Source organism: Hoplias malabaricus, chromosome Y, assembly GCF_029633855.1.
Source record: "Hoplias malabaricus isolate fHopMal1 chromosome Y, fHopMal1.hap1, whole genome shotgun sequence".
In the NCBI taxonomy this organism is placed as follows: Eukaryota; Metazoa; Chordata; class Actinopteri; order Characiformes; family Erythrinidae; genus Hoplias; species Hoplias malabaricus.
Genome location: NC_089820.1, coordinates 50,193,636 through 50,209,026, shown reverse-complemented (window position 1 = coordinate 50,209,026; position 15,391 = coordinate 50,193,636). Strand labels below are relative to the sequence as shown.

At 39.1% G+C, this 15,391-nt stretch overlaps 2 protein-coding genes across 6 annotated transcripts in view; one reads left to right on the top strand and one right to left on the bottom strand.

The window, feature by feature from the left end:
* The window catches only part of LOC136679287 (12S rRNA N4-methylcytidine methyltransferase-like), an 89,899-nt gene extending 84,023 nt beyond the window's left edge, over positions 1-5,876 (bottom strand). The window contains exons 1-2 of one of the 2 annotated variants that reach the window (XM_066657729.1): positions 5,757-5,876; positions 3,145-3,415 (exon numbers count right to left, since the gene is read on the bottom strand). In XM_066657729.1, the coding sequence (XP_066513826.1) occupies positions 3,145-3,408 (264 nt within the window). In that variant the 5' untranslated portion in view covers positions 3,409-3,415; positions 5,757-5,876. Of the gene's footprint in view, positions 1-3,144; positions 3,416-5,201; positions 5,323-5,756 lie in introns of those variants that run through there. The other variant, XM_066657730.1, reaches the window with a different exon arrangement.
* A 2,059-nt stretch (positions 5,877-7,935) lies between these two features.
* Positions 7,936-15,391, top strand: part of LOC136678928 (kinesin-like protein KIF18A) — a 31,442-nt gene continuing 23,986 nt past the window's right edge. For 2 of the 4 annotated variants that reach the window (XM_066657123.1, XM_066657120.1), the window contains exons 1-5: positions 7,944-8,056; positions 9,555-9,921; positions 13,372-13,529; positions 14,011-14,115; positions 14,863-14,973. In XM_066657123.1, the coding sequence (XP_066513220.1) occupies positions 9,606-9,921; positions 13,372-13,529; positions 14,011-14,115; positions 14,863-14,973 (690 nt within the window). In that variant the 5' untranslated portion in view covers positions 7,944-8,056; positions 9,555-9,605. Of the gene's footprint in view, positions 8,106-9,554; positions 9,922-13,371; positions 13,530-14,010; positions 14,116-14,862; positions 14,974-15,391 lie in introns of all 4 variants that reach the window. The other 2 variants (XM_066657121.1, XM_066657122.1) reach the window with 2 other exon arrangements.

Here is a 15,391-nt window from a genome sequence, read left to right as displayed (position 1 = left end):
CAAAATATTAGAGTGATTCCTCTCAGGAATCATTGAGAGTGTTTGACTAACACTATCATTAAGCTGTCCGTCAAGCACCGCGGATACAAGCCTGGATGAATGGCAAAGTGAAAAAAAAGAGACGCAGTGGAAGTGCTGATGATTTGATCATCATTCTGGATCATTAACTCCAGTGCACTGCTAGGAAGTAGATTCTCCTTCAACCCTATAATTTCAGAAATTGCTAAATTGCTGGAAATAAAGGCAAAACACCAGAGCAGTTAAGCTTAAGTTTGCGCCTCATCCAATACGACAGATAACAGCACTGCCTGCTGTCCTGCTTGTCCACAGTTTAACAGATTTAAGACAAGATGAAAATATTAAATAACCTACAACACTGCGCAAAAGTCTCAGTATAAACATGGAGGCTGTCTAAAATTATATGAAATTACAATGAATACAACAAATATACAGTAAAAGGATTTTTTTGGTTTTGAGTGCGAAAAACAATGAATTTCCAGATATTCTCCTTCATCCTATGGATTTGTTAAATGCCTTAACATAGCAAAGTATTTATTAACCAGTAAAACTAGGACGATAACCTCAAATAATACTGGACAGACACTACACGAGGTTTGGAAACCAATACATTCACACACAGAATATCACTACTTACTTTAATAGGTTTATTCAAAGTTATTCTAATATTTTAGATTCTCTTTTAGATTTTCTTTAGAACAAATAAACCCTTACAGCTCAGATAAATAGCTTTTTAAATGTTTACATCTCATATCTCATGCTTACGTCTCATATCTATATTCCACACATAGCCACCATTCTATTTTTACAAGCACAGCTCCACATGGACATTCTGTCATGGACAGTGAACCGGAACAGGACAAAACCGTGTTCTCGATGGGGTCATGAGGACATCTGTAGTAGAAGTTCCTCCAAGAGCTCACTGCTCAGAGCAAATTAATTCTCTTGGGGGCACCATGCAGGATTTATCAATTAACAGGATAACTGCAGTTGCCCCATATCTCATGCATGAGGCATAAGGTTTTAGAACAAGGCTGTAATCATAACAAACCATCATCAAGAAAAAATGAAACAGGAAGAGAACTGAGCAAAAATGGCTAAAATCTCTTGCTAAACTGAGCTGTGGCTGATTCTTATTTAAAGGAAACGGTGCTGAAATGGGTCTTTCTGAACAGCACTGTTTAGACAGCGGAAGAAACACTACTGCTATGGTGTTTGATCCTTGTGGTATGTTGACCAAAGCATGACACATACGCATGACATATCATTAACGCAATAGGTAAGGGTGTTAACATGTGTAAAAGGGGTCTAATACATCCTCTTTAATATATTTGTGACTCCATTTCTTTCATTATTATTTCTATATCATACTTTCAGTGCATTCTACACTCTTTTTAAGAGACTGAGAGAAATCTTGTATGTACCTGATCCTGAATTCCTAGAAACTCATAATAAGATTTCAATTAATGTTTCCCAAGCCTTGCAGCCTCACTACTTTGTGATGTAGCCTCTCTGAATCAATCTCACCAAACCCAGCAAAACATGAACGGCACATCTGCGGCGTGTGCTTTCTGGGCTGACGCGGGAGCTGCCTCGTTGTTGTTTATTTAATTATTAGATTACATCCAAGCCTTTGGCAGGCTCTCACTGCGCCAGTTGGCCCATGGGCGGATGATGGAGAAGTTAATAGGTGCAAACTTTAGTCAGGACTGCAGCAGCACCTTGGCAAGCCGACAGTGGCCCGGCGATCCTGACTCACAAGCTGACCCAAGGCCCCCACCTGCACCAGATACGCTTCTAGCCGTAGGACCCAGCGACGTCCGAACAGAGCCGCTCACCGCAGCAGAAGGCCCTTTGACTCATGCCCATCTGGCCTGCTAGCACGGTAAAAGCACGCCAAGGTCCCTGCTAGCTCCACGCAACTTCCCCACCCTGCCCGAGCAGAGATGAGCAGCAAATTCGAGTCAGAAAAGTTTCAATGCCAAGCAACTTCTGCTGCAAGATCTCACGTGGTTACTCCAGGAGATAACAAGTCAACAAGCCGCCTCCGGCATCTCCCACATGGCGAACGCAAATACACAAACACAGAAGTTCAAACTCACACCCTGTGTATGACATCTACAAGGTACTAACACTATACTGATTACAACAGATGGTATGCATGACGTAGGCATACGTGTGCATATGCTTCATATACTCCCTTGTTTAAGGTCTTGCTTTTATCAGGTGTCTCCCAAAATGACACGCTGAACTCAGAGAATTCACTAAAATAATAATTTTTCTTATCAGTATTATCAGGGAACGTTTGCTGTATTTCTCTATACAAAGCAGCTAAAAATCAGGAAATGCTTCATTAACATTATCTTTGTCTGACAATTCAAAGGGGAGATTCAAGGTTCCTCGTCCTTGTATCAAAATCAGATGTTACTTAGTCTAAAGAGAGGACGGCAATATGCATTGACTTAGAATATTTGGTATTAGGCAAGAAGCTCTTCAAAACTCACAACATCAGACAAAAGCCATATTATCACCACATTCCTTCGAAGAGTAGTTTCTTAAAGCAGTGGTTAGGTTTTACAAAGGTTTGCAGCAAAATAATTCTTGGTTATATATAAAAGTGATAGCAGGAGCAGGGCTACTAAGTATAGTTCAATCTAGTCAAGATTACAGATGTCTTTTAATATGAAAACCTTCTTTTTGGGCTCACCCAGTGTTGGACATTTTAAGTTCAAAGAAAAAGTTCAATGATACAAAATGAAGTTTATTTCCCTTGATTTAAAGTGAGGCGATACATGTATTAAGGGGTCTGTAATTTGTGTGAGGACGTACTATACATTTCATTACAATCATTGTGACATTCAGTCATTTACAACTTGAGTTTCAATCCTCGAATCAAAGCGAATGAGCTTATGGAAAATTTAACTTTCTAATATTCTAATATATTTCTAAAAAAATGTCTAATATTCTTAACTGAACCACAGAATAATCTCTACGGCTCTCCTTCACGACCGAACATTCCATGCCACAGGCAGACTAAAGCAAATGAAACAGATACATAATAATATAAAACTATTGTTTCTCTTCATTGTGTGTCATAAATAAACAATAAAACAAGGACTTCCTGACCTGGCCTGGTTGGATGTCCAAGTACTGCAGGACCTCTTTCAGAAGAACTGGTGTGTGTGGCTCTCGCTTGATTTGTGTGGAGTAGTGTTCTGTGTCTCCGCTGTGGCAGCCCAATCTGGAAGAAGCAGAACTGGAACAGAAACGCTGAGGTTGCTGTAGTTTCCTCCAGCAGCAGCTGGGTGTGTATTTATTGGGAACCTTCCTCCACATATGTCGACAAGCCTGGCAAAGGGGCACCAACAAGCCACGACTAGAAAGAGCCATTTTAGAGCTGGGAATAAAGAGACAGAGATCAGATGTGTGTTTAGAATTTATGACTGCGCCTAAAGCATGTATGAGGAGCATTGAATATGTTCTCGATACGGGTATGGAGTAAAACACATATGAAATGTGTTATATATTTTTTTCTCCATGTAAGCAGACTTAAATTCTATGTTTTTTAGAATCAGAAATTAGCATTCCAATTCGCTGAAACAATACATTTCCTTATTTTCCTGATTGTGGAGAACATATATCTTGGAATCCACGGTCATGCCACTGTGCTGGGGAGCAGTCAGGGCTTAGGTGTCTTGCTCAAGGACACTTCAGTCATGACCTGCCCGCTCTGGGAATGGGACCGTCAACGTTACAATTACAAGCCCAGTTCCCTAACCACAACTATGAAAAATAAAACTATGAAATTGCCTGCATGTTTAGTAGAGTATATCGATACTGACAACTTATTGAACACCCCTCATATGTTTGTATATCGGTGGCTAATTAATAACATGCATCTCCCAAAATAGTAACTTTACAAGAGACGGAAAACGTTTTCTTAGCTTTATATAGAAGTCAATGTTAAAAGACTTTTTTCCAAATTCTGAAGCCTTTCTTTTGGATTTTCAGTGTCAAGGACAGCTGCTGTGTTTGAACATGTTTTTAATTGGATATCACTATATATTTATTTATCGTCAGATAAACAAGAAGTAAAGCTTTCATCACTGACAGACAGGAGAAATCTAATTCCATTTTTGCTTCAGAAACATTTCAAGTGCAATATATAGATATTGAATTATTGCCCAGCCTTATCTCAGAACAATGGACTGGCCACCCCAGATCCCAGACCTCAACATTACTGAACAATGTGGTTATAACTAAGAAACATTACATTCTTAGACAGTGTTAAAAAATAAAGGTGCTACAGAGCGCTCCTTGAGCAACGCCATAAAAGAGCCACTTCTGGTCGTATAAAGAATCATGTTTGTCTGAGATGTGTGAATGTGAAGAACCTTTTAAAGGTTTAAAAATACATCATGCAATCTTAAGGTTATTTACCCATTTAAATATATAAGCAAAATGGTTCTTTATGGAACCAAAGTTGTTATTTTATGGCATTGCTCAAAGAACCTTTTGTTGCACTTTTATTTTTAAGACTGTGGGGCATTATGTAGCTGCTGATTCTTTAACCAATTTGCAGCTTTTGTCCTTATGCAGGAAAATTAAAACTACTGGTACCATGAATGAATTATTAGCAAGCAAGGCTACAAAGGTTAGCAAGCAATAGCATAAATGGTGGAAATCTGTGAGGAGTTTTTCACAGCCCTTTCCACACATTCTTTAATTCAGCAGCTAAACTAATTTCAGGGGAGATGAAAAATGAACAGAAGAGAAATTCTGTGTTATCTTATAATGAATATAATGTCTGTATATGAATTATTTCCACTACTAAAACAGCTTAATTATTTAATCCCATAAATACATGTCTAGTACCCTTTAGGTCCAATTGCTAAAGCCTGAGTCAGACAAGTCAAAGTTTACATTATATTCTAATTCATTAATCATATTCACAATGCTTTCACAGACTGTGTATTTGGGTTGTTATGAGCTTATATTTTGCACTGATTTATTTTCTCTCAATACAAAACGTCTGTAGATATGTCATAAAGAATCCCTATACAGTAACCTAGAGACCCTGACTGCAGGAATAACCACAGATTCGAATACAACTACAAAAGTATGATTTTCATTTTCCTAGCAGTAACTTTGGCTATCAGGGTTTTTCTACATTATCCAACAACCTTCAAAATTCTTATAGTAGAGCAAAAGCTCTTCCCATCTTCAAGAAAACCCAGCAGTCTCTCTAAGATGTGTGCTAAAACAGTTCAACAGTTTTTCAACCGATGTAAAAAGGATTCCTCGTGCTTAAAAAAATAACCGAAATATCACTGATGTTTATAACCATGCCCGAAATTAATGGTTTCCACCACTGAGAGAGAGAGAGAGAGAGAGGCGGAGACAGAGGAAAGGGGGAATAGAAAAGATACAAACTGAGAGAGAGAGAGAGAGAGAGAGAGAGAGAGGCGGAGACAGAGAAAAAGGGGAATAGAAAAGATACAAACTGAGAGAGAGAGAGAGAGAGAGAGAGAGAGAGAGAGAGAGAGAGAGATGCTTATTGCCACTCGATGCGCTGCCAATTTTACGTCCCTATACCCAGTAAATACGGCTTTGTTCTAACTGTGCTGGCTCTTATTCGACAAGTCTTGCGTATAGCACAGTTTAATACGTGTAATAACCGTGCAATAATGAAAATAGAAATAAACAGAGGCTCTAATCTCGTCTCAAAGGGAACGTACCACTAACTTCGGCGGGAAAGCTCGAGTGGCGCGTCTCTGAATTGTTCCGGGAAAGAAAATTGCAACGAATATTCGTTCCGCCTCTGCCTCAACGACTTTAAAAACTCAACAGAGTTCCTTTTCACAGAGCTCTTAATTAAAAGGGAATTAGTTTTTATGTTCCATATAAGAAAATATCTGTATTTTACAGAAAATCGGATTGGAGCTTAATTAGAAATATACTATGTTTGGAAATTTACTAGTGAAATTTGATTATATGCTACAGTTTAATACATCCCAGTAAAAATATTTCCCTAATTAATTTTAAATAGCAACCTATTAATTACAACTATTAATTTATGTCACTCTCTATTTATTAATAGCATCCTCTCCAGTCTTCAGTTACCACCTTATTAATTATAAATTAATTTCTGTTCATCAAAATGTGTGTGGCAGTTACACAGCTCCAGGGACCTAGAGGTTGTGGGTTCAAGTCCTGCTCCTGGTGACTGTGAGGAGTTGGGCGTGCTTTCTCCTTGTCCTCGTGGGTTTTCTCAGGGTGCTCCAGTTTCCTCCCACGGTCCAAAAACACATGTTGGTAGGTGTATTGGCGACTCAAAAGTATCCATAGGTGTGAGTGTGTGTTGCCCTGTGAAGGACTGGCGCCCACTCCAGGTTGTGTTCCTGCCTTGTGGCCAGTGATTCTGGGTAAGCTCCGGACCCACCGTGACCCTGAACTGGATAAGGGTTACAGATAATGAATAAGAAACAGAAATGTTTGTAAAATGAACATTGTGATATCTGGTTTACTTGCTTCTATTTAAAAGGGATAGGAACCACAATAGTAATCTTAAGTATATATTTAGTATATTAATATATATTTTTTCACCATTGTGCATAAAACTACTCTAAATTACTTTGTCAGCATTTAATTTATTGTTTGACAGGTTGTTCTGTTTTTTTTTTGTTTGTTTGCTTTATTTTGTATTAGTAACATACCATATAACAAATACATCCTAAGTTAGAAATTAAAATAAAATTAAAAACTCCCATTATATTACTGCTATATAATAATAATAATAATAATAATAATAATAATAATAATAATAATAATGTGGGGCGGCACAGTGGCACATAGTGTAGCAGTCACACAACTCCAGGGAACTGGAGGTTGTGGGTTCAAGTCCCACTCTGGGTTTGTGAGGAGTTTGGTGTGTTCTCTCAGTGTCCACAGGTTTCCTCCCATGGTCCAATAACACATGTTAGTAGGTGGATTGGCGACTCAAAAGTGTCCATAGGTGTGAGTGTGTGAGTGAATGTGTGTGTGTGTGTGTGTGTGTGTTGCCCTGTGAAGGACTGGCGTCCCCTCCAGGGTGCATTTCTGCCTTGCGCCCAATGATTCCAGCCGCAACCCTGAACTGGAAAAGTGTTGCAGATAATGAAGAAATAATGAATGAATGAATGAAAAATAGTGTCGCTGTCACACAACTGCAGAGTCCTGTAGTTGTGGATTTGAGCCCTACCTTGGTTGTCTTCTGAGGAATTTGGTGTGTTCTTCCCATGTCTGCATAGGTTTGACAATGGATGTATGGATGGACATTGGGGGCGGCACGGTGGCGCAGCAGGTAGTGTCTCAGTCACACAGCTCCGGGGACCTGGAGGTGTTGTGGGTTCGATTCCCACATCGGGTGACTGTCTGTGAGGAGTTGGTGTGTTCTCCCTGTGTCTGCGTGGGTTTCCTCCGGGTGCTCCAGTTTCCACAGTCCAAAAACACACATTGGTAGGTGGATTGGCGACTCAAAAGTGACCTAATGTGTGAGTATGTGTTTGTTGCCCTGTGAAGGAATAGCGCCCCCTCCAGGGTGTATTCCTGCCTTGCGCCCAATGATTCCAGGTAGGCTCTGGACCCACCGTGACCCTGAATTGGATAAGCGGTTACAGATAATGGATGGACGGATGGTTTGAATAATAATGAAGCTTTTTTTTTAGCTTAAAGCAATTTTTCCAAAACGTTTAGGAATACCTGGACTCTCCTAACCTAGACTTAAATCTTAAATTGGTTTATTTAATTATAACTGCATTTTTCAGTTAATTTCAGTTCTATTTATTTATTTATTTATTTATTTACACAGCTGCGATGTACTGCGTTGTGACCTGCGCTGTGACGTGATGTGACGTGTGGCGCAGGTTCGACCAATCAGCGGCCGAGAAGGCGGAGCTTTTTATGTTTGAAATCTTGAAGAAGCGCTGCTGCGGAGACGGATATGTCCGGGATAAGATAGTTTTCAGTACCATAAAGTGTGGATATAGTGTTCAGAAAGGTAAAGGAACCAAGTGAGTGTTTGTAGAAATGATGGAAGTGTGCAGTGGGTGAGCATTTAGCGAGAGCATTTTTACAGCGAAGAGCTGAACGTAACATCAGACAGTTAGCGTTGGCCTGCTAAGATTAGCTGAGGACGTCGAGCAGTTATATTCCCCACACTCTGTGTTTATAATAACGACCTATGCTTTAACTACATTTACAGCTTGTTTGTTTATTTACAAGGTCGGAGAGACTTATTGTTATTAGCCAGCCTCCCAAAGAGTGCATACTGTGTACAAACGCTGCAGCTCATTTCCCCCTGTGTTGGCTAATGTTGCCTGATAATGTTTATCAGCTGGGCAGTAAGCTGTAGGATTCTAAGTAAATGCACTTTCTTCCGAATTTAAACACTCTTTTATACAATAAATGTCAGAAGCTAAGCTTGGGTCTTTATATTTCCAGTGGGGTTTCTCCAATATTGAGATTGTGTTTAGTTATGTCTTTAACTATAAATATAAACACGTTCTCAGTATTGAATGAATTTCACTGAAAATATGAAGATATAAAATATATAATATTTCCCCCATATATAGCTGTATATGGATTGATTTCCTTAGATGCAGACAAACAATGATTAGCCACCTCCTCATTGTTTCTGCAAATATTCAGCTACTCTGGCCATGTACTACTAGTTTTACAACTAGATTCAGAGGCTATTTTCTCTTTAGTAAACTTTAAATTTTTCTTTAATGTTAGGACCACAACATGGCAGGTTTTAGTTTGTGAGTCATTCTCAGTGCTGCAGTGACACTAACATGGTTGTGATTGTGTTGGTGGGCATGGATCAGACACAGCAGTGCTGCTGGAGATTTTAAACACTGCTCACATGCTGTTTACACCCACCTTGTTGGTTCATCTTGCAATCTACAAGGTCAGGGACATTAGGTTACCTGTTGCTGCAAAGATTGTGCTGGTCATCCTCTTGTTCGACTGGATATTTTAAGTTGGTGGGATATTCTCAGTCCAGTGATGACTCAGGTATTTAAAAACTCCAGCTGCTGTGCACAGAATGATCCACTGTCCAAATAATAGCATCTCGGTTGGGGTCCTGATTATTGAAAAACAGTGTGAATGGGGGCTAAAAATATGCAGAGCAACAGATCTACAAAGTGAACTTAAGGACATTTGTCTGAAGAAACAAACACTGTTTTTTAGCTTCTTTTTTATTGCAAAGAACAGTTATTTTCATCTAAAGGATTTAGATCTGTATCTATATGTTATGTGAATATTTAAATGTGAATATTTTGTTACACAAATATTGAATTTATTTCATGTGTTCTTCACATTGCCAACCCTTAAATCAGAGTGTAAATATGTTAAAGTTCATTAATTACATTAAAATAAGAAGTATTTAAACCTGACAGTGACATTGCAGAGCATAATACTGTCAGTGAACAATACTGAAATCTGCAGCTTCAACTGTGCATTCTGACCGTGCTCTCTTTTATGTTCTACAGGTTAATCTAAAGAAAGTGACGTAAACGTGCCGAGGCGACTTTAGAGCAAGTATGTCAGAAGAGGTTTGCAGCCACGTGAAAGTGGTGGTCCGTGTCCGTCCTTTAAATCACAAGGAAATAGATGGAAACTACAAGAAAGTGGTCCATGTTGTTGATAGCCACATGATCATCTTTGACCCTAAAGAGGAGGAAGTGACGTTTTTCAGAGGTCAGAAAGTTGGCAACAGGGACGTGAGGAAAAGAGCTAATAAGGACCTCAAATTTGTCTTTGACCGTGTGTTTGGGGAGGATTCTTCTCAAGCGGAGGTGTTTGAAAACACAACAAAAGGAGTTGTTGATGGAGTCCTAAATGGCTACAACTGCACAGGTGAGGACACATTGTCTTTGTCTGGATCAATAGTGACCGATGGTGTGAGAATGTGAGAGGAAAAGTGACAAAATTCTCACCCTGCACAGATCAGCCGAGGTCCCCTTCCAATCACAATGCACCACCACACTGACCACACAGTTCTCTACGTTTCAAAAGGGGTCTTTTTTATTAATTTTATATTTACGATATGACCCTCTTTTTTTCTGAGGAGAAAGTGGGTCCTTACAAAATAGTAAGTCCATTAAATGTTTAGGGCTGGCCCAGAATATTTGGATATTCGTTCGTTGGGTAGGAATTCAGTTTATAATTTTGAGATTCGGATATTCGTTTTTGGATGAATGTGATAAAGGCAACCCTCCACTCCCTATGTATTCAGCCTTGTCAACATAAAAGTCTTGAACGAAGCCTGACACAACCTAACACGCTATAGTAACCTGCTTACAACGAAGCATGGCAAAGCTGCAGTTCATTTTGTCAACTTTACACTTCAAATTAGAACACCTCCATGAAGCTCTGGTTTATTCGCGTACACTCCGTGCCTTTAATGGCTATGCGTATGCATGAGTAGGTGAACGACTCAGCGAGCGGAGCTGTACTGGGAGCCGCAGTGCAGCCTTAATTTTAAAGTTGGCAATGATTGTCTGAACAACAGGGCTGGCCCCAAGTATTTGGGTATTCAGATATTTCTTCGTTGAGTATGTATTCGGTTTCTAATTTTGAGATTCGGATATTCAGTTTTTTGGATAAATTTGGTTCTCGATAAAAATTAATGCTCCACCACTATATAGTGTGTGTTATAATATATATATATATATGTTAGGCTTGACTAAATTTATATCACAATATGTTTCTTAATTCCTGTCGATACAATATAATTTCGGTATCAATATGAAAAATACAAAAGCCACAGGAAAACTGCCAAGGAAAAATACACAAAACATGATATCACCCTCATATGGGGTGACATATACCTATTGGCTTTGTCAATATTCAGTTTAGGCTCTTGACCCACCACGACCCTGAATTGGATAAGCGGTTACAGAGAATGAATGAATTAATATATATATTGATATTGATTGATAGTCCTGGCCTAGGCTTAACTTCATGCTAAAGTTATCTGGCTAAGTGAGAAATCCTGTGTGGTGCAATAAGTCTCCATGTGTCTAATACCTGCCTTGGCCCATATTCATAAAGATTCTCAAGTCGTTTTCACATATGAACTCTGGGAAAATGTGCAGAATATTTCCAGAGTTGGCCTTTCATACACGTATAGCCAGAGATTTTCCTCTCATGTCACACATGCAGGAGGCATGGCATGAATTCAGTCTGATTCTCTGGAACATTACTTGCCCTATTCACACATGAGCTCAATTGGACAGTACCCAGACTTTGTACTACGATGCTAATCAGTATAGTCAATGTCCCCTACAAGTGTTTGCATTCACACATACGGCTCCATTGTGTAAAGTCTGGAAAATTCTGGAGAAACATTCAGAAAGAGACTTCAGAATGCAAATGCTAATCAAGATTTCTGGTGTTAGAGATGCAAACTGTTCATTAGTAATCCTCATGTTTGTGTAAGAAGTACTGGCTAAGGTTTACATTCATTCATTCTTTCATTCATTCATTATCTGTAACCCATATCCAGTTCAGGGTCGCGGTGGGTCCAGAGCCTACCTGGAATCATTGGGCGCAAGGCGGGAATACACCCTGGAGGGGGCGCCAGTCCTTCACAGGGCAACACACACACACTCACATTCATTCACACACTCACATCTATGGGCACTTTTGAGTCACCAATCCACCTATCAACGTGTGTTTTTGGAATGTGGGAGGAAACCCACGCAGACACTGGGAGAACACACCAACTCCTCACAGACAGTCACCCAAAGCATTACTCGGACCCACAACCTCCAGGTCCCTGGAGCTCTGTGACTGCAACACTACCATAAGTTTACAAAATAAAAAAAAAACAATAATCAAGACAATGAATAGGTTTTTAAAGCTTAGATTTCTTTCACTAGGGGCCTTTCTCCCAATGAGACAATTTAAATACAGGAGGGGTCTGAGAGAGTTTATCTCGCTGTACAGCCAATCAGGGTGAAGCTCCCGACTTCCAACACATCTGGCAATTAAAGTGGTAGAGTACTTGGTTAGAAACAACAGTAAATGAAACAAACTAGAAAAAGACTTTAAATATAAGCATTTATGTTGACATGCATTCGTTTGACTGGTTTATTTTTTGTTGTGGTATCGAAATTGGTATTGAGAATCGTGGAAGTTTAGTGGTATTGGTACCGTCTTATACGTTTTTGGTATTATGACATCCCTACTGGAGAAATTACTTACGGACATCAGAGACCTTTGTTTATTTCTTTATTTCTAGCAGATTTGTGAGATTTTTTTTTTTTGGGAAATGGTTATAGCCTGCTTTGACAAATTCAAATGGCTTCTTTCATTTCAATGAGATACTGATGGGATTGCAGTTCCAGGAATTGCCCAAACCTTCTTTTTTCCCATTCTAAATGCCTCTGTATTTATACTAGAATGCTAAATTGTATAAACTGAAAGCTAAACTGCTTTCATGTGCACATTAACAGCAAGCATTAAACCTAACAGACTAAGATCAACACTGTACTCCTGCATGTTCTTGCTCAGTTTGAGCCAGGTGATTTTAATTTTATTAATGAACTAGATATTCTTTCTTTCTCTGCTTTGCCAAATATATTTTTATGACTTTAATTAGTTATGAACAATCATATAAATGACTCAGTTGCAGTTTTATGCTAGTTTTATCTTTTCTGGTTATAAATTCACTCACTTGTGTGAGCTCAGAGTGTAATATATGTATTATTCAGCCATTATATAGCCTGTGTGTGTTATGGAGGACCGTGGGATTTGTCCAACCACAGAGTGTGGTTATAGGCTAAAATGGTTTGGAACCTCCTAATTTGTTGTGGGTTTTGAAAATGCAGCGCTGCCGGAGCACTGTGTGGGAGAGTGTGGGTTTGGGTCGAAGTTTTGAGTGCAGTCTAGTGCTTGAAATAGTTTTTGTTCAATTTTACAGCAAAACCAATGAAAGGTTTTAAACCCATCTTCAAAATGTGGATGGGCATGGTTTGATGTATTCGTTTTGAATTCCACTACACTATTTGATACCTTGGGCAGTGGGAGTTGAGATTTTGATAGCAATGACTGGTATTCAGATTAGCCAGTGTGGATTCCTCACAGCAGATGTGGTTTATTTACCTGTCCAGGCAAGGACAACGTAATTGAAACATGATTAAAGTGTAACATGATTAAATTTTAAGTCACTCTGAATAGATGACAATGCATATTGTAGCTATAATGTCATTAATGTCCAGAAATCCACTCCTTGGAGACTGTTGTGATGATGGTGACTTGGTAATCCATGTGTTAAAACTGTCTTTGTATGTGTTTGGGCAGTGTTTGCTTATGGAGCTACTGGCGCAGGGAAGACCCATACCATGTTGGGCAGCAGTGAAAGCCCAGGTGTTATGTATCTCACAATGAAAGAGCTCTTCAGCCGTATGGACCTGATTAAGGAGGAGAAAGTCTTTGACATGGCTTTCTCTTATCTAGAGGTAAGTAGCAGGTTTATAAAGTAGCCCAGTCATTTATTCATTGTCTGTAAACACTCATTCAGTTCAGGGTCACAGTGGGTCCGGAGCCTAGCAAAACAGGGCAAAGTTGCTCAGTGTTTTATGGTTATTACTAACTCCGTTACCTTAAATTTAAAAGGACTACCTTAAATATCAGCCATCTGGCTGGCTGATAGTTGACATAATTGAATTAGCAGTTTTCAAGTAAGATACAGTGGTTTGTTTAACTACTTGGAGGGGGTCTGTTATTTATTTATTTTATTTTATTTATGTGAAGATGATTACCTAATTTTGTTGTAATCCTTGTTTTAATATAATTAGGTGTAAATAATGTAACAATAAGAGCAGCCTAAAGCAATAAGCCTTGCGCCTGTTTTCTTCATTCCAGTTTTCTGTAGACACGTCCTTAAGGGAGTATCTCATGTTCTCTGAAACATTGCCTCTGTCTGTTTTTACTGAACAGGTTTATAATGAGCAGATTCGTGACCTTCTGGCAAACTCTGGTCCGCTGGCTGTGCGTGAAGACAGTGCAAAAGGAGTGGTGATCCAAGGCCTTACCCTTCACCAGGTCTGAGAATGCCAAATAACTTACCCACTACTTTATAGTACTTCACACAAACTATTTAAAATTCTTGGGTCAGAAAATTGGAATAATTTAATAAACAAAGGGCGTCTCGTCTTTGCAAATCAGCGTCACTTAGATGTGGCAGCAGAGACTTGAAGTGCCGCTCTATCGTCCTTGAGACTTGAAAAGTTTAAAAGGAAATGCTAATGTTCCACATAAGTTATGAGTCATTATATTGTAACTGATGTGTCAAATTTTTGTATTGGTTATTACCAGAATGGATTTATGTCATGTCTTTACATGCACAATACGTTTTAAAGCTCACAGTTGAAACGTGGGAGTGCAAGTACATTGCTAAACTTTAGGTTTTACTCCTGCACTCACGCTACCGGTGTCTCTCTGAATTTGGTGGATCAGAATTTAACATAGTAGCCTAAGTCTGAATGTGTGAATATATCGTAGGAGTAAAAACAAAATAAATCAAAAATATGGACTACGTGGTTGTTTTCACTGCAAATGTACACTGGAACATATGGTAGCTGCCTGTTTATAAGCTTATAGATGGATTTATGTTTGTGGGTTTGCATTTTCTCTTCCTGTACATTGCTGAAATGTTTGGATTCTCTAGTGTTCTCAGTCTCACTCTCTGATTGACTTAACCGCAGACCACTAAGGGCTGCCATTGATGAGGTGTGTGTGTGTGTGTGTGTGTGTGTGTGTGTGTGTGTGGCTGGTCTCTGTGCTTTGTAGCCCAGATCCGCTGAGCACATCCTTGAAGCTCTGGATTATGGTAACAGAAATAGAACACAGCACCCCACTGACGTGAACGCCTCGTCCTCCCGCTCCCATGCTGTATTCCAGGTAAACGTCCGTCTGGCCAGAGCACCAGACAAAGCAACTCTGCTTCTTCAAAACACACTCTAAATACACTTTCTCATAATTGTACTGATGCAGTTTTAAAGTTAAAAGGTTACCATGCTGCAACACTTAATAGGACTGTTCATTGTTTTAGCTTGGTAACCATTCTAGTTGTAGACGTTTTCACAAATTTAAAAGAAGTGTTTAAAAAACACCTGAGGTTTATGTTTAAATATAAAACTTTTTGTTTTTTTTATTGTGTGAAGTCAAATTTTAAGCTTGTTTACACTGTGGGTTTTTGTTAACCTGTACTTATTGTGTTACCGAATAAAAAGACATGAAGTTGTCACCCAAATCGATTTTTATTGTACACATATAATCCTATTAATTGGCAAAACATTTTCATTTCATTCTCATCCTG